This window comes from Amborella trichopoda, chromosome 11, assembly GCF_054954075.1.
Source record: "Amborella trichopoda isolate Santa Cruz 75 chromosome 11, AtrichopodaSantaCruz75HAP2 v2.0, whole genome shotgun sequence".
NCBI classification, from domain to species: domain Eukaryota; kingdom Viridiplantae; phylum Streptophyta; class Magnoliopsida; order Amborellales; family Amborellaceae; genus Amborella; species Amborella trichopoda.
Genome location: NC_142346.1, coordinates 37,898,835 through 37,917,690, shown reverse-complemented (window position 1 = coordinate 37,917,690; position 18,856 = coordinate 37,898,835). Strand labels below are relative to the sequence as shown.

At 38.2% G+C, this 18,856-nt stretch overlaps 1 protein-coding gene across 14 annotated transcripts in view; it reads left to right on the top strand.

Annotated features, from left to right (window-relative positions):
• Positions 1-632: 632 nt before the first annotated feature.
• The window catches only part of LOC18436828 (nicotinate phosphoribosyltransferase 2), a 40,867-nt gene continuing 22,643 nt past the window's right edge, over positions 633-18,856 (top strand). For 6 of the 14 annotated variants that reach the window (XR_016044308.1, XR_016044307.1, XM_088851767.1 and 3 more), the window contains exons 1-7: positions 634-1,055; positions 1,647-1,794; positions 5,184-5,303; positions 5,472-5,606; positions 5,693-5,790; positions 17,576-17,651; positions 17,834-17,935. Coding sequence is in view for 10 of the 14 variants with exons in the window: in XM_088851767.1 (XP_088707893.1) it covers positions 913-1,055; positions 1,647-1,794; positions 5,184-5,303; positions 5,472-5,606; positions 5,693-5,790; positions 17,576-17,651; positions 17,834-17,935 (822 nt within the window). In the remaining 4 variants the exon portion in view is untranslated. Of the gene's footprint in view, positions 1,056-1,646; positions 1,795-5,183; positions 5,304-5,471; positions 5,607-5,692; positions 5,791-17,575; positions 17,652-17,833; positions 17,936-18,856 lie in introns of all 14 variants that reach the window. The other 8 variants (XR_016044310.1, XR_016044309.1, XM_020668901.2 and 5 more) reach the window with 3 other exon arrangements.

The following is an 18,856-nucleotide window of genomic DNA, read 5'->3' as shown; positions in this document are numbered from 1 at the left end:
TTAAAAAGGAGAAAAATTTATATGCACCCTATAAGGATTGAAAACCAATCTCTCATATAGAGACCATCCAAAATTTGGATTCATAGACTATGCACTTAAGAATTCAAAATCATTTTTTACTCTTTTTTTGGACTACTCATTTGTGATTCTTTCATTGGACCCCGACGTTTTGCATTTAAAAATGGGAAGTTTATCAAGTCATAATTAAAATATTAACTATTTAAGTTTAGGTCAATTATTAAAATACACTTAAAATAGTTGATATTCTACTAGGTATTTTAATTTTTCATAAAAGGGTGGTGAAACGTTAGTAGAGTATATGTTGAATATTTTTTATAGGGTGAGGTTTATATAAGCTGTCATCCCTATACTGTAGAAGTAATGCGTATATTTATATTTTATTAAAAAATATAGTTTCGATATCATAAACCTTAAAATAGCTTGAAAATCTACAATATAATACGCACTATTGCAAGGCTCGAAAAACAATTTCTCTTTATATCCACACATCTAAAATTCAAGATTATCAATCACAGCATTTTCCAAAATTGGAACTCTCTATTTTAGAGGAGTTTTGAGGTCTTCTAATAATAGTAAAAGATTAATACCTAATACGAACCTTTTCCTTTTTTTATCATTTCATGTTTGGCCTTTTGTACGCAAGAGTAATTCACAGTATGCTCTCGCGGGAGCATGGAATACGCCTCCATCAAGGCCCAAACGTCCAAAACCGAACCAGAGAAAACCCAGAGCTGCCGAACATCTCTAGTTTTTCACCTCTCTCTCTACAGGCCTTGAATCCTCTCTCTCTCTCTTCCGATCATCTGACCTTATAATGCAGTAGATTTAGAGCCCTGCAGTTCATTAAATTGTGTGCGCTCAGAAGTTTGATAGAAACCCATTTAGGTGGCGATGGAGATTAATGGAGAGATGGAACAGAGGCCTGTAATTGATGGCCCAACCAATCCCGTGGTTTCTTCTCTTCTTAGTGATATGTATCAGTTCACCATGGCATATGCTTATTGGAAAGCAGGAAAGCATCTTGAAAGGGCCGTGTATGTATAATTTCTGGACCATGTTTCTCCTTCCTTCCTTTTCTTTTCATGGATACTTTGAATTTTAGACATACGCAAATGTACAGTTTGCTCTCTCTCTCTCTCTCTCTCTCTCTCTCTCTCTCTCTCTCTCTCTCTCTCTCTCTCTCTCTCTCTCTCTCTCTCTCTCTCTTTCTCTCTCTCTCTCTCTCCCCTTTAAAGATTTCGTAGGAAAATAAATAGAAATGGTGTTTTATTTGCTTGATGATTCTTTTCATGGGTGAAACATGGTGAGGTTTTACAGCTTCACCGTATGGAGTTTCTTGTTTTAACCATATTAAGAAAAATATATAGTATCCTTCATCAATCAATTACCGGTCGAAATTTGCTTGCATAATTAAATATTTTGCATTATTTGAATTTTTGTTATATGGCAGATTTTGAATTGTTTATCATTGAGTACTCCCAATTTTCATGTGTTGTCTTTTGAAGTCCTTCTATTTTCTTGGAAGTTGGGTCTCTACAGGTTTAAATTTCTTTGCTCTAATTTGAGCCCAATTTTCTATATGTTTTTTTATTTTATTTTTATTATTGGAACTTGGGTCTTTGTAGATTTGATTTATTCTTTCGGAAGAACCCTTTTGGTGGAGAATACACGGTCTTTGGTGGTCTAGGGGAATGCATCCATTTCATTGCCAATTTCAAAATTACAGAGGACGAGATTTCCTTTTTACGCTCTACTTTGCCCTCTAGCTGTGAGGTGACTATATTTCCTTTTGAATTTTTGAGTTGGTACTTGGATAATGGCAAGAACATAATTTCTTGAAGATTTGCATTGCTTTGCATCATGGTATATTTGTACAGGTGAAATAGGTGGCTATACCATGCCATCATCATATTGTTTTTATTTGTTAACAGCACATGATATTGTCATTTATATGAATGAGAGATAACGGGGATCTTAGTAGCTTCGTTGGGATTTTAGGAACTATAGTAGTCTTTGTTCTTCCTTTGTTTCTAGATTTATATCTGCCCAGCTTTCGAGCAAGAAAATTGTATTATATTTTCTTGTGTGAGGGATGCTAAAATGTGAATAGAATGGAATTTTCTACGCAGTTAAGTGGCTCATACATTACAAAGCAGATGCGGTGAATTTGGTGATTTTACTTGGGAAAATCTTGAGAATAGATCTTTAGCTCTTCTAAAGTTGCCTTTGTTATCAGCAACTTTTCACCTTTTTTCTCTACCAGGCAGGAAATAGATTCCTCCTGTCCTTAAATTTTCCTGAATGATTAATGTTTTGCTCCTTTTATATTCACTATAGAAAAACTTTCTATGATTTGCACTTACAATGAACTTCAGCATGGCATATTGGAAACTTAAATTGCTGTCCCTGAATAATCAGTTCCAACTACAATTCAGGACACACATACACTGCTTAGACATGGGTTCAATCCCCACACCATCTCAACTGCTTAGACATGGGTTCAATTCCCGCATAAAGAAAAATGAAAACCATGCGTACCTACATGCAAGTAATGATATATGCATATTCATGTGCATTATATACGCACATGCACATATATCAGAGAAACATGGACATCTGCCTTAAAAAATACCTCGTTATATAGACACATCCATACAATATGAAAAAGGCAATGTGTTTGCCTATGCTTCTATGTAACATTTTATATACGTCATTATGTACATTATACACACACATACACATGTCACGAAAACTTGGACATACAATGCCAAAATACATGTTCTGTGGCTCATCCATACTGTACAAATAGTTCGATGTGTTTGCTCATAATGTGTTTCCATTTGCTTTTATATGATGAATGACCCAAGAAAGTTTTCCGACACAAGCGCCCCTTGCTAAAAAGTATTGAGCTCATCTGTCTTGGAGTTTTACGTGTTGTACGAGTGCAATACACTGTGTTGATTGTCAATCCACATATTAATTTTGTTACAACATGCCATCTAGGGTTCCATTCTCACTAGGTCCCAAGTTAACATTTCAAAAGAAAAATAATCATCATAATAAAGTAAATAACATGTAATACAATATTTATGCATTAATTGATGTATATAATTTGATCTTTTAGGAGCCATGTCTGACATATGTCCAAGCCATTTAACAAGGATGTCTGTCTTTATATATGTAAATATCTGTATATAAAGATTGACATAAAAACAAATGAAATAAAATTTATTATAATAAGTTAGAATGGCTCCATGTACAGATTTTAAACATGCTGGTCAAATGGCAAACATGATGTGCCCCATGTGTTGGACACTCAGAAAGTTAGACACATCTAGCAAATTGTTGTAGCTATGCCAAATGGCATGGCTGACCCTATTGATACAGAGGTTGGTGTTTTTTTTTTGGGTGAAAAAAGTGGTTAGTCAGTGGGGATTTGGGCCCCTACCATTGTTACCGGAATCTCTCCACCGACCTTGCATTTCAAGTTCTGAAACCCGATTCCGCGTTTCCATTAAGGAATCTTCACAGAAACCGTTTTTCGGAACCAAAGAAACTCGATTCCTTAACTTTGGAATCTCGATTCGACACATCTTTAGAAACCTTTTTCGGAACCAAGGAAACTCGATTCTTTAATTTCGGAATCTCGATTCAACACATCTGTAGAAACCATTTATCGGAACCAAGGAAACTCGATTCCTTAATTTTGGAAGCTCGATCTAACACATCTTTGAAAACTTGAACCCATTAATTGCGGGTAGATGTTCTCAAATATATCGAATCTAGATTCTAGCGAGGATTAAATCTTGATTCGATGTCAATTGGAATGGAAATATTCTTTCGAATGCTTCTAGTGGTTGCAAGGTTTCATTATTTTATTTGTGCCACCCTGGATGGCTTTTACTTTAAATTTAAAATATAATTGGTAAATACAACACATACAATTAAAAGTAAAACCATGGAGTAGACATAATCCTATTTTGCCTTTATAATAATGAAGGCAAAATCACAATTTAGGAATACTTGTCGTTTGTATATTATGATCATAAGTTCAATAGTCAACACAATCACTTTAAAATTCAGGAAACCTTCTAATAAGAAACATCCAATATAGGTTCTAAAGTTGATGAGGCTCAAGATGTGCTTGTGGCTTCCTTCTCCATAAAAATGCAATCTTGATTCCTGGTAGGGGTCGTCAAACGCATTCCATAGTCCATATTATTGTAAATCTCGATCTCAAACTGGCATGGATCTCTGATTTATATACTTTAAAAACTTGATTCCGAATATGTTAGGATTACGATTCAAAACAACAACATATCTATGTTCCACATATGTCAGAAACTCGATTCCATAGATGTCGGAAGCTCGATTCCGCATATTAAAGAATCTTGACTCCTGGAGTGTCAATTCTTGGGGGATGGGAATCCCAATTTTAAGGAGAATGAAATCTCTATTCTATAGGTGGATGAAACTTGGATCTATTTCGGTCGAAACACGATTCTCAAAAACTAGGAATCTCATTCCTAGTGATTCCTATTGTACGGACAACGATTCCTAAGATTTGAATCTTCTAGCAGGCCGCGATTCCGGTTCCTAAAACGATTCGGGTTCCTAGGCGTTTCCAACAATTATAACCCCTACTCTTTGGTGAGAATGGAGTAAGAGACCTCACCATGAGGCTCGACAATACTACGACCAAGGCCCCAGACCATTCTTGATATAGAGGTTGGTGTTGGCATTACTTGCGTGTATTTTTGAACATGTCTACACGAATTCAAATTCAACATTAATCTAGTAGATCAATATGAATAATTTTGGGAAATTAGACAGGGTTTTGAAGTTCTTCCTGAGCTTAAGGACCATACATAGATGGAAGGGGCTTTAGTGTCTGTGATTCCATGAACTATTGTAACTTATTCCTTATCCAAGCACGGTATTATATGGCTCCAGTTAGAATTAAACTTCATTTATGGATATGCTATGGACATGCTTAGAATTAACAATAAAAAATGCTTTAGGATTAGAGAACTGAATTTTCAAACTCACTCTGAGTTGTACTTTCTCTCCCTGATCATGAGGACACTTTTATTATGACATCCTTCAGTGTGGCTATTTACACTTTATTCATTAACTGGTTTTGGATGATTGGCTTTATGTAGGATGGCTTTTTCGATTATCTTAGAGGGATTGATTGCTCAGATGTTGAAGTATATGCTATTAGTGAGGGGTCTGTTGTTTTTCCTAGAATTCCCTTGATGAGAGTCGAAGGACCAATTGCTGTGAGTATTGTCAAACCACCTCTTCCCTGGATTTCTGTGAGCCTTTTTCATTAGTACTGTATTTGTGGGTAAGGCCTGTTTTTGTATCTTCATTCATATGTACTTGCATTTGTTAACTTAATGTTTAGGCTGATCTCAGGTTCTGAAACTCCTTACCCGCTTTTTTAGGTTGTGCAACTTTTGGAAACCCCATTTCTGAATCTGATTAACTATGCCTCTCTTGTTGCCACTAATGCTGCAAGACATCGCTTTGTTGCTGGGAAGTCCAAAACTCTACTTGAGTTTGGACTTAGAAGAGCTCAGGTGAATGTTTTTACTTTTTTCGTGTTCATGACCTTTGCTTACCATTATATTATACAATATCATATGATATTGTTTTATACACTCAGGGGCCAGATGGTGCAATAAGTGCATCAAAGTACTCCTATATAGGCGGTTTTGATGCGACAAGGTTCTTCCTTACAAACTTATGCATTTTAATATATTTGTATGGGTTCTTCCTTACAAACTTATACATTTTAATATATTTGTCTAGTGAACTTGCGAGCATTCTTTACTGATTGAGAACCTCATCCTCTATAATGCGTCTTTGCATACATCACATTCAACAATTTGTGAAACTTCCGTTGCATCTGGTCTTTTTTGCTTTCACTACTAATAATTGAAAAATTCCTCTGGAGTAAGGTTTGTTATGTAATTTCACACCAGTATTCATCTTCTTTCTTAATCTATGTTATTTGTAGTCTATTAGTTTCACTTAGGGCTAAAAAGGTTTCTTATGTCTTACATACTTAACGAAATAACAAATATGCTCTTGGGCACAAGGACATTCACATGGTGCCCAAAAGAATATGACAGAGATGGACCTAACTAAGAAAATCCTTGGGCACGAGGACATTCACATATGCGTCCGGAACACTACTTATGACAAGAGATGGACTGAACTGAAAATGGAAAGATAGACAGACTCGTATATATGATTTTAAAACTTACTCTAGTGGGAAAATGTTACTGTTGTCAAATGTGAGAACCAATTGAAGCCCAGCTACTCTTGTGCTTGCTAAACATTACTCAAAATGTTTTGGTTTTGTGATGCTTCCATCTTATTCATCATATTCTTTCTCTTACATCATGTAACAAGTAACTTCTTCATGTCCTAACCGAGGAACCCTTTGAAGCATTCAATAAGAAAGCAAAACTGATTTTCCCATTATTACTCCCTTAGTAGGCATATTCAAACAATGCCCATATTTATTTGTTTATTTATTAGGATGTTCTGGTCGGATGAAAGTGTAGGGGAAGTTAAGAATGAAAGGGGGGCCATAGGAAAGAAGAAAGGTTCTAGGGATGTTTTGATCAGACTGAGGAATGAAGGTTGAACTGCTATGTCTGTTTCTGCATGCAAATTATTGAGACTCCATGTAACTATTTGTGATAGAGTTATTGTTCGAATGATAACCGTTGTTCCAGCTCACTTTCGGCTCTCAGCCATTTCTTGAGAAAACCTATGCATAACCTTCCAGAAGAAGTGATTGCCATGGCCCTTGTAAGAACCGATTGGGTACTCTGGGATGGATCATCATTGTCTGGATAGCCATAAAACACATTAGCTTTGTGAACTGCTTGAGATAAGAGAACGTCTACATGTCTCTTTGTGAACTGTTTGAGAGGTTTAGCCATAAAACACATTGGCTTTAAAGAGGAGCAATATTCATTGTTCTATGCTTTTGAAAATAAGATATGCAACAAACTATGTTCGCTTGGTCTATCTTGATTGCATGGTTCTCATTAATGATGATACTCAGTATATCCCAGGCCTTACTAGACACGTACATCTTAGTCCTACAAAAGCATACAATAGTACCACAAGTAGGAGGTGAAGAAGATGTATGCACCTATGGAAGTATAGTACCATAGTTGTTGGAAACTCTTGAGATTCCAATTGATTTAGGAATCTAAATTGCGGAATCACAAGTGGCTGGAAGATTCTTATTGTCAGAATCGTTGTCCGTTCGTGGGAAAATGCTGGAAATGAGATTTCTACTTTATCATAATCTATTTTCAACCCAAATGAAATCAAGATGCCTACCTCGAATTGAGTTTCAATCCAAATGGAATTGAAATTCCTACCTCGTTGCAATCAAGTTTCAGACCAATTGGAATTGAGAACCATACCAGTTTGCAATCAGGTTTCAACCCATGTGGAATCAAGATTCCTACCTCTATGGGATCGAGTTTCAACCTAATAGGCAAGATTCCTACATCTATGGGATCATACACCCAACAACCTAGAGTAATCTTATGCACGAATCCCTTAATATGGAATCAATGTTTAGCCATGGTTCCCCTAGTATTGGAAATGGTTCCCCTAGTATTGGAATCGGGAACCCCAAAGGTCATAAAGACCTGAACAAGGCTGATGCAGGAAAATAGAGAAAATAGGCAAAAACAATTCAATAAACCATCAAAAAAGTCTAGATTTGACTGGATTTGGCTTTCCATGCGCAAAAAAAAAAACCCCAAAACCTGGATAGGGCCTGGTTTTGTTTTTATTTTTTTTTTTAATATGTTAACTATTGCATTAAGTATAAAAGTGTACAAAAAATTCGGCAACCCACATGTCGAGTTCTCGATTCCAAAAACCCTTATGTGCCCAAAAATCTATACAATCATTATAAACAGCACAAAAAATAGCCCGATAAAAATAACACACGATGTACAAGTTGGGGATTGAGAACTCAAAAACTGCCCAAAAAAGTCTCTTGTGATTGGTGTTGGTTGGCTCCCTCCTTTGCAGAGGTGTCGGCTATGGTGTTGACCTCCCCCCAAGCCTCCATACGTGTATATCCCTGCATAGATGGAAGATCTCGTCAAAAATGTGGTCCAACCTCCAAGGGCAGGGTGCAGATCTCAAGGCTCATAATATGACATTTGCTGAATCTCCCTCGACTATCAAGGTATTGCCCCAGGTATGGTTGAAGCTCCTAAGGCTGAATAGGAGGGCTGTTGCCTCCACTAGGTTGGAGTCGACTAGGCCAAGAAAAGGAAAGCAGAGTGCAGCATCCTTGTCATGGAAAATTCCCCTAATACCCTAGGGGTCAAGGTTGCCCTAGGAGCAACCATCAAAATTGGGCTTGGATTGTCCATTGTCTGGAGGTCTCCACAAGGACGCCCGAGGGATAAAAGTGGATTGGAAGGAGATCAAAGCTAAGCAGTTCTGACGGAAGTCCGCAACTGAGCATTGCTTGAAAGTTTTTTTGTTTAGTGCCCAGAAGATGACTAGGGAGTGCACCTTCTCTTTGAGAGCCTAGATGTGTGTTATCTTGCCATAGAAAGCTCTATGGTTCCTCTCTAACCAAATGACTGAAATTGTGGCGGCCACAACAGCTATCCAAAGGAGGATGCTGGACTTAGGCAAAGGAGGAGAAAGGAAAGACAAAAACAGTTGGGGTAGACCGTGGGTGGCCCACGAGCAACCAAAGAGCTGAAGAATGCAGCCCCAGAGTTCTTCGCCGATCTCATAATGGGCATTGGATTCAGCATCAATGCAGCTAATGACCTCAGCCGCGATAGAGAACAGAAAAGGTTAGAGGGGTTCCCCTTGCTTGAGGCCCCTCGACGACTGGAAAAGGGCGCTAGGGGAGCCATTGATGAGGATGGAGAAAGAGGGGCTTGCAATGCATCCTTTCATCCACCTATGCCAGCAGGAGCCAAACCCGTTCTTTTAAGGGTCCATGCCAAAATTTGCCAATCAACATGGTCATGCGCCTTTTCCTAGTCCAGTTTGTTGACTTGCCCCATATCCTTGGCAAGATGACGGGAGTGTATACACTCGTGCGCCACTAGGGCTCCATCAAGGATCTGCCTATCCTTAACAAAAGCCCCTTGGGTAGGGGAGATAACCCAGCCGAGTACCTCTCGAAGCCTAGAGTCCAGAAGCTTGGAAAGAATATTGTAGGAACTATTTACAAGGCTAATGGGCCGATAGTCTTTGAGTTCCTCAACCCTTCTACTTTAGGGATCAAGGCTTTGAATGTGGCACTCATGCCTTTGTTTACAACACCACTGTTATGGAAATCCTCGAAGAAAGCTGCCAAGTCTGGGCAGATGGAGTCCTAAAACTGCTCGTAGAGGGCAATTGGGAAACCATCTAGGACCAGGACATGATCTTGGCTCAGGGATTTTATGGCAGGTAAGATCTCTCCTTGGTGGAGCAAGGGTTTTTCAGCCATGCAGCCTGTTCAGGTGGAATGGTCTTAAACGCCATGGATGCCATCCTGGGTCTTGGGCCCGCCAGAGCCATAAAGAGCTTCTTAAAAAAACTCAATGATCGCCTTTTCAACAAGAGGGGTGTGGTCGAAGATCTAGTCCACAACTTTATGAGGGAAATCGTATTGTCGTTCCTACTACAATTTGCGATCTTCTGAAAAAAAGGCATATTAAGATCACCGAGTTTGAGCCAATTGACCCTTGAGCATTGAGCCTAACAAATCTCCTTTTTACAAAGCAATCTCATGTAAGATAGCTATAGTTCGAATGCAAGTCCCTTTCGGCAGGGGAAAGGACTCTACTCTCTTTCGAGGTGTTCCAGGAGTGGATAGAGTTTAGTAAGGATTCCTTTTGTTCCCAAAAATTCCTGAGGAGATAGCGGCTCTGAGGACAGATTTGAGCAATTGCAGCTTTCACTGAAGGCAAAAGCTGTGCCGCCCTTGAACTATTGCCACAAAGGACATCCACCAAGATGGGATTAGAGAGGTCTGGTTGGGCTCCCCAAGCCATGCCATTTCAAAACAGAAAGGATTTGGGCCCCTAGGCATGGATTATGTATAAAATGCGGTGGTGGTCTGTAGTGGGCTTAAGGAGGGCTAAGGAGTGAGAGCGAGGGAAAGTGGAGTCCCAATAAGGGAGATAAGGTACCTGTCCAATTTGGACAGTGCGGGGGTTTGAAGAGTGGTTCGACCACGTAACTTATGCCTCTTGAAGAGGGATATCCAAGTTGGTTGCTAGCCACAAAATCAAAAAGGTCGGTCTTCCCCTCGTGGATCTCCTTGCAAGCTTGTGATTCGGATCTTCGTAAAAGGGGTCGTCAAAGGATGGATTGGTTGGGTCAAAAGGCCCATCTGTCTTGACTATCGAAGAACTGTCTGGTGCATCAATCTCCCTCGATTGGGAAGAACTCAACCTCAACTTTGGCTCTTCTTCTATTACTACTTTGGTTCCATCGTACTGGAAATCAGCAACATTGAACACATTCGAGGTCGCATTCTTAGCTAGAGGCATAGATAATACTCCCCATCTTCTTTAAAACTCGAAACGGCCTGATTTTCCTATTATTCAGCTTGTTGTTCTTTCCCACAGAATGCCTATCTTTGCGTAGCTAAACCATCACCAAATCACCTACCTGAAACTCTTTAAATCTCATATGCTTAACTGCAGCTTCCTTGTACTTGGAAGTGGCAATTTCCAAATTAGCTTGGGCCTGCTTGTGGACATCCTTCATGTACTCAATCATACTGTCAGCATCTAAGTGCCTTCATCATTAGTTCTTAGAGGAGTCAAGTCCAATGTATGGGTATGATTGTGCCCATGCACGACCTTAAATGGGCTCTTACTGTTGACCTACTATGGGAATTGTTGTAAACAAACTCGGCTTGTGGCAAGCCAAGTCCTACGATCTCTTCTTATCACCCATTATGCTCCAAAATAGGTTAGCAAGGGTTTAGTTAACCACCTCAGTTTGACCATCAATCTGTAGATGATACGAGCTGCTAAACTGTAGCTTGGTACCCATCTTGCACTATAAGGTTCTCCAAAAGTGGCTGAGAAATTTGGTATCTCTATCGGAGGCATCACACTCTAGCTCAAACATCTTATCAGGGTCTGGCAATGCTAACTCAGGTGCCTCAATCATAGACTGCTTAATCTTCTCAAAGCTCTTTTCTACTCTTTGAAAGAACCTTTTTTCAAAGTGATTCGTACAATGATGGTGCTGAATCCTCTAATGAATTGTTGATAAAAAGTGGTCCACCCATGGAAGCTACCCATGTCATGGACTGATGTAGGGGTGGGACATTCTCTTATTGTCGCCACCTGTATCTCGTTCACGTTGATTCCCTCAGCAGAAACCACGAAACCCTTGAAAATCAAACTACTGATCATGAATTCGCACCCTCCCCTCATAACAGCTCCAACACAATCCTTAGATGGTCTAAATGTTGCCCTTCATTAGTGTTGTAGATGAAGATATCATCAAACATATACTGCCACGAACTTTCCTATATACAGCATAAGGTTTGGTTCATGAGCCTCATAAAGGGGCTAGGTCATTTGATAACCCGAATGGCATAACCATCCACTCATACAATCCCCTATTGTGTCTTAAAATGTTGCTTCCATTCATCACCTGGCCTAATTCTGATTTGATGGTAACCACTTCTCAAGTGTATTTTAGAGAAAATCATAGCCCCCACCAACATGTCCAATAGATCATCTAGGCACAGTATTGGAAAGTAGTATTTTATGATAATTTTATTAATCGCCTTGCTATCCAAACACATGCTCTAGGAACTATCTTTCTTGGGTGTCAATAATGTTGGCACCGCACATATGGTAACCCCATCTATAGCAACTCTAAACCTTGCCTCTATAACTTCGCATGCTCCTTAGGGCCCATTTTATATGCTGCTTTATTTGGGAGGCTAGAACCAAGATGAGGTCGATGTAATGTTGAATGTTTTGCATAGGAGATACCCCCTCAGGAAGACCTTCCGGCATGCTATCATTGTACTCACTCATCAATGGCTCTGGCTTAGGAGGAATTGAACTGGGCTTTTCTTCAATTGGCACCACAACATACAACAGAACCAACTCACTAAATCCCTCATAAACTCCATCAAAGATAAGAGATTAGTGCTGCCCCTCTTCTGATTTGGGAGCACGTTCCATCTTAGGGGGTCCCAAAATCACTTCATCTCCATTGATAAAGGAGTAAGTGTTTCTGAATCCTTCATGAGTGGTACGCTAATCACACAGCCATGGTCTCCCAACAACAAATGACAGGAGTCCATAGGTACTATATCTCCCCATATTTCATCTGTATGTTTTCCTATGGAAAAAAAACTAAGACATCGTTTAGAAATAGTTCCCTCATCGCCTTTCTTGAACCACGCAATTTTATTAGGCTTTGGATGGTTTTCTATCTTGGGCTTAAGCTTGTCAACCATTTCCTGAGAAACTGATGCAAATCAAGAGATGGATTATTCAAAAAATTTATTTTGATTTTCATAGATTCGGTATGATCATGTTAATATATTTAGAGCGAGTAGATCGAGACTTGAAGAAGAAGCGTTTGTGAGGGAATGGTCATATTTTTTATTTTTAGGTTTTTTTTCTTTTTCTAGTCAGTCATTATTTTTTTTAGCTGTTTTGTTTTTAAGATAATAAGCGTCATGGTTTTTTTAGGAAGGGTGGGTCCGTTTTTAGTTTAGAAAAGTTTATCCTTTAGGGTTTGTTTTAGAAGGTTGTTTAAAAGATAGGAAGGTATCTAAGGAAGCACGTGGATAGGAAGGTTATTTAATGGGGAAGCAAGGGAATTCATTTTTGGATGGTAAGTGGTATATAAAAGGAAAATATGTCTATATAATGCTTTTAGTTTTTATTAAATGGAAACCTAAAGTTAACGTGTAAAGAGAGATAGAGTTTTTCTCTTGATTTTCTCTTTTTGTGGTGCGTGGTGGAGGTCCTGGCTCCCCTCGTTATGCTCTTTCTTGTTGGTTTTCTTCTCAATATATTCCCTCTCTCTAAAATACGGTTGTATTGTTGGATATTGGCTGCTGGTGATCTCAATTGTGTCAATTATTAGAGCTCGATTCTTGTGGGATCGTGGTGTTGTTCGAAAGCGCGTCATGGCTAGTGGACGTGGTCGATGATTAGGTACTGGTAACAAGCAACAAATCCTCAGAGACATTGAGATTGAGGACTTGAGAAGGCAAGTTGAAGAGTTAACTCAGGGCTTGGTGCAAAACCCAGTACCAACACACTATGATGACGGTATTGAGTCGAAAGCCATTTTTGAGAGCCCATTCTATGTTCACGCTCTACGGCGGGAGCCTTAATTTCGGGAGAATAGATCGTAGGATTTCAGCATTAAAATTGATCTACCTGATTTTGATGGAGAACAACAATGATCCAATCTTCAATTGGATTCAGTATTCTTTGAATTAGTAGTCCTATCTTTGATAGTGGTCCTATTTTTTATAAAGAACCAAGTGACCCTATCTTTGATGGTGATCTTATTTTTGATGAACCACTTGATGAAAATGAAGAAATTGGAGTTCCTATCTATGACGAAGAACAAATTACAAGTGATGGTGATGGTAATAATGTGGATAGTGGTAGTGAAAACGTCAAAGAGGAGGCAAATGGAGGCAAAAATCCTAAAGAAATTTTTTCTCTCGCCAATGGCATTGACCTTTCTTATTTCCAATTTGAGGATTCCACCACGCAGTTGTACGCTACCATAGTTGGTTGCATCAAACCTTCAGTAATCGGTTCAGGGATATTTTAATCAAACCCATAAATTATGGGTTCCAAGATCAAGCCCAATGTCAATACATAATATTCAGGTCGAAAAAGATCATGTGGTTAGCAAAGAATTCATATTAACCCATTTCAAAACTCAAAGGCGGGCTCCAACCAGGGGCGAATGATGCAGATCAAGAGATGGATTATTCAAAATTGTTGTTCTGATTTTCTAGATTCAAAATGATCGTGCTAAATTATTTGGAGCAAGCAGATCATGATTGGAAGAAAAAGCATTAGTAGAGGAATTATTGTATTTTTTATTTGTATGTTTTTTTTTCTTTCTAGTCATTCATTATTTTCAGTAAGTTCATTTTTTTATTTAGGATAATAAGAGTATGTGGTCTTTCTTAGAAAGGTGAGTCTTTTTTTTAGTTTAGAGAAGTCTATCCTTTAGAATCCATTTTATAAGGTTGTTTAAAAGATGGACGGTATCTAATGGGGAACAACATGGATAGGAAGGTTATCTAATGGGGAAACAAGGGAATTCGAGTGGCATATAAAAGGAAAAGACATCTATGTAATGCTTTTGGTTTTAGTGCATGGAAAAATAAAGTGAGAGAGAGAGAGAGAGAGAGAGAGAGAGAGAGAGAGAGTGAGAGGGAGGGAGGGAGAGAGATTTTCTGTTTTTGTGATGCGTGGTGGAGGTCTCGGCTCCACTCATTGTGCCCTTGTCTTGTTGTTTTCCTTCTCAGTATATTCTCTCTGTCTAAAACACGGTTGTATTGCTGTGCATTGGCTGTTAGTGATCTCAACTGCATCAATCAGAATGAGAATCAAATTTACTTGTCTCAACAAAAGGACACTCTAGACCTTCTTAAAAACGCAATAGGACAGATTGCAAGCTATATCTTACACCAGCTGCTCTATACAAAAGACTAGGGATATCTGAAGGACAGCTGCTAGATAATCCAGAGAGAGAGAAATTTAGCGGGGCAATACTGTATCTCACTCTCACCAGGCCTGATGTTTGATATGTCGTGGACCAAATGTGTCATAAATGCATGCACCCACAAACACTCACATGGAAGTGTTGAAGATAATAATCGGATATATAAAAGGAACAGTGAATCGTGGGCTACTCTATGAAAGAAACAACATGAATAGAATGAATATTGCTTATGTAATTGGGTACTCTGATGCAGACCGGGCTGGAGAGCCAGATTCTAGGAGATCAGTTTGAGGTTATTGTGTCTTTCTTGGTAGAACTCTAATTTCATGGTGTAAGAAACAGAAAACTGTGGCGAAGTCTATGAGGTTGAGTATCAAGCACTTGCAGGTATTTTCAGAGATTTCATGGATATGAATATTGTTTCTTTTCTTGGAACATAAATATGCAAGTCAATAGTTTATTGTGACAACAAGAGTGCTCTGGCAATTTCAGGAAATCCAGTATTTGATGATTGCATTAAACACATTCAAATAGATTAATATTTTTTTTGTGAGAAAATTGAAGCCGAGGAGATAAATGCTCACTTTATTGGGAGCGAAAATCAAAGAGTTGATATTTTTACGAAAGGGCTTGCAAAAGATAGACCTGAGTTCTTAAAGAACAAGTTGTACATGTTCACACATGATATGCAACATGACGAGGAATGTAAGAATGCAATGAAGGGAAATTATGTAACTTGTATGTACTTTAAGTGGTTTGTATTGTAATTTTTTTTTGCTATATTGTATAACGGCAAATCTGTCCTTTCTGAAGATGTAACATTCTATATATTATAATTGAAGAATTAGGGTGGTGTATGTTTTCTTAGTAAGTAGTGTGTGCCTCTTTTTCTCTCTTCTTGCACAGTGCATCTTGTGCGAAAGATGTTAGTGCGCAGTCATGGCTTGTCGTCATCAGGATATGTTTCCTTTTCACACCTCCATTGATATCAGCCTCACGTCCTTCATCAGTGTGCATACGTTAGTGCACAGTCATGGATTGCCACGGTGCATTGAAAAAATTGATTGGCTCTAATACCAATTGATGCAGCACAGAGTGCTAATGGACAAGATTAAAGAGAAAATAGAGCTTGGAAATTCAATAGATTTAATGAGAGTGGAGCTCTGGAGTCTTTGATGGAGAAAAGTCTCTCAGCAATGATGAAATCAGAAAAATTACTCTCTAACCTCTTTATAATATTTTAAATAGCTATTCTTCTTGACCCTAAATTATAATAAAGCGCCAAACTACCCTCCTTGTAAATAAATTCCAAACAATTCTCGAAAACTCCACACCACCCCTAAACAACACTAACCTCTTTACAAAGTTTTAAATAGCTATTCTTCTGAACTCAAAATCATAATAAAACACGAAACTACCCCTACTAATAAATAAATTCCAAGCAATTCTCAAAAACCCCACACCAACCCTAAACAACCTTAAAAATTTCCAGAAATGTCCTGTGAATAGTAACTGGTGAACAATACCCATGAACAGTAATTCTTGAATGGTAAAATAAATAAATAAAAATTAAAAATGAAGTGTGGAGATGATGTCAGCATGATATCAGCACGACTGTATCACTGGTTGTCCCTTCTATGGAGTGAAAAACCGCAATTTTTTTTGAAGTCGTTAACATTTCTGAGTACTAGAAGAAAGATTACATAGGGGGTTGGACAAATGTCCACAAGCCGGGGTTCTCACCAAAAAATAGGCTTGCCAGAGACTGGTAGCCCTATACAAAAAATGGGGTGACTACCAAAAGGGTAGCCCAGAAATTATAAACAAAAAGACAGACTCAGTGAGTCAGATAGTGCTGTTGTGAGTGATTGTCATTTTGGTTGTGTATGTATATTGTAATTATCGAGCTGCCTAGAGATATTTGCAAACCCTGAAGCTTATCGAGGTTGGATGTCATTTTGTGAAGGAGACCCTGGTTGCAAAAAGTTTCTCTCTCAATATCCAAAGTTGAAATAGTAAACATGTTCAGGAAAGTTCTTTGAAAGATTGATTCCAGGCAATTCTGGTCAAAGTGGGTATTGATAGACATCTATGCTCCACCTTGAGGGTGAGTGTTGAAGTCTCTATGTATTTCTTGTACTAGGAGAGGTATTTCATGTCTTCTCGTTCCTTTATTCCTTTAGCCATGGCATGCCCATCAAAGTGGGAGAATTGAATGATCTGAAATGATGAAACTTGACCTCATTCTTGCAGGATGGAGGAGTGTTCTACAAACTACATATTACTTGAGTTCAGACATATATATCCTATGTTTTATGTGCTTCTTGAGAGAGATGGTTCTTGTTAATATCTCAAAAGTGCACCTAATCTCCCATGTTTGTTCCACACCTTGAGGCATGGGCATCTAGTGATTAACTTTCCTACAAAGCTTGGTGTAAATGAATAAACTTGGCAAAGACTTCTTGACACTTGGCTATGTGATTTTATAGTTTCTTTTTGTTTAGATTGACTGCTTTTTCTAGTTGCTACTTTTTGTATTTGCTAAGCATGAACACCATCCGTTGTTTCCAAGTGGTATTATATAAACGCACTTTCCGATATGATTATTCCCTTCCTAGTGATTTGTCAAAGGAACCTAGCTCTTGGTATAAATAAATCTTGGTACATTTGTTCTGTTGGTTTTCTCAACTTGGTTATGATATATCTCACTTCTTTTTTACATTGAAAAGCATATAATTGAAGCATTCATTTCTTAGTTTTTCTGCTCCTATTTCGTAAAACATTTTATTCTGGCTAGCAGCAATGTCTTGGCTGGAAAGTTATTTGGCATACCACTTCGAGGAACGCATTCTCATGCATTTGTCAGCTCCTTCATGGTTGGTAATTTGTGATGAAGTCATTACTTTTGAGTTTATTTTTTAATTTAAGTCTAATAATTTTGTTTCTACTTCTAATATTGGCTCTAAAACATACGCATGCAAACACACTCCAGTCTATTTGGAACCTGCATCTGTTGGAATTGACTTTCTGGTCTTCTGACGCATGGAATGCTTTGTAGAGCCCAGATGAGATTACAGCTAAAACTCTTCCTCATTCCAATGGTTCAGATTCTTGCGACGATTTTGTCAGCCTGGTACAGACTTGGCTAAGCAAGCTTCAGGTGGTTTTCTAGGGTGATTAGCTGCCCTCATTCATTTTTTATCTTTGATGCCACTTATTTATGATATGAAATAGTTTATGGCTGGACTATTTTGTCACCATTTAGTTGTTTTATGTTACTATGGCTAACTATATTCATGAGATTAGGTTCAACTCTATTATCTGCTGAAATTTACTATAGCCCATTGAGACAACTTGAAACCATTAGCCTAGTGGGCCATCACCATGATGTAAAGAGAGTGGGGACTCAGAATGGGGATTGTTCTATTTTCAATGGATGGCGATGATCCTGTGGAGTATGGTTTCCCATAGTTAGTTGGATTATAGTATACTTTTCCTCGGCAGTAATGCACATCGTACAAAGAGTAAATTTTGGTATTATTGACTCACATAGCTAGTTTTTGTAGTCAGATCTTCTTGTAAGAGAGAGAATAAGGTAGTTTTTAAATCCAGTTGACTTGATGATCAATGCATTCTGCATTTCATAGAACCTAATGATGGCGAGGTTGTGCCAATAACCTTGACTGCATTATTGCGTAGTCGAAGCAATAAAAAAAAAGAAAAAGAAATGTTAGATAAACACTGATATAGGTAGACCTTAAGAATAAACAACATAGGATGGATCAAATTCCTAACATCTGATTTCCTAGGACTTCAATCTAGATTTTATGTTTGAGATCTAATCTAATTGTTAGTTGAGAGCATCCACTTATCCTTGGTCAAAAAGGAGGAAGGATACCATGGAAACATTTGCCACAATTTCGACAATGGCTATGATGATTTGATTTCTGTAAGTTTCGTGTAGTAGATTTTATGTCTTGACAAGGAAATACTTTCTAAGTTTGGAACTTAAATTTTGAAATTTTCAACTTGAATACATGGAATACAGTTAATTACTTTTAATTAGATCTGAGATGCATGG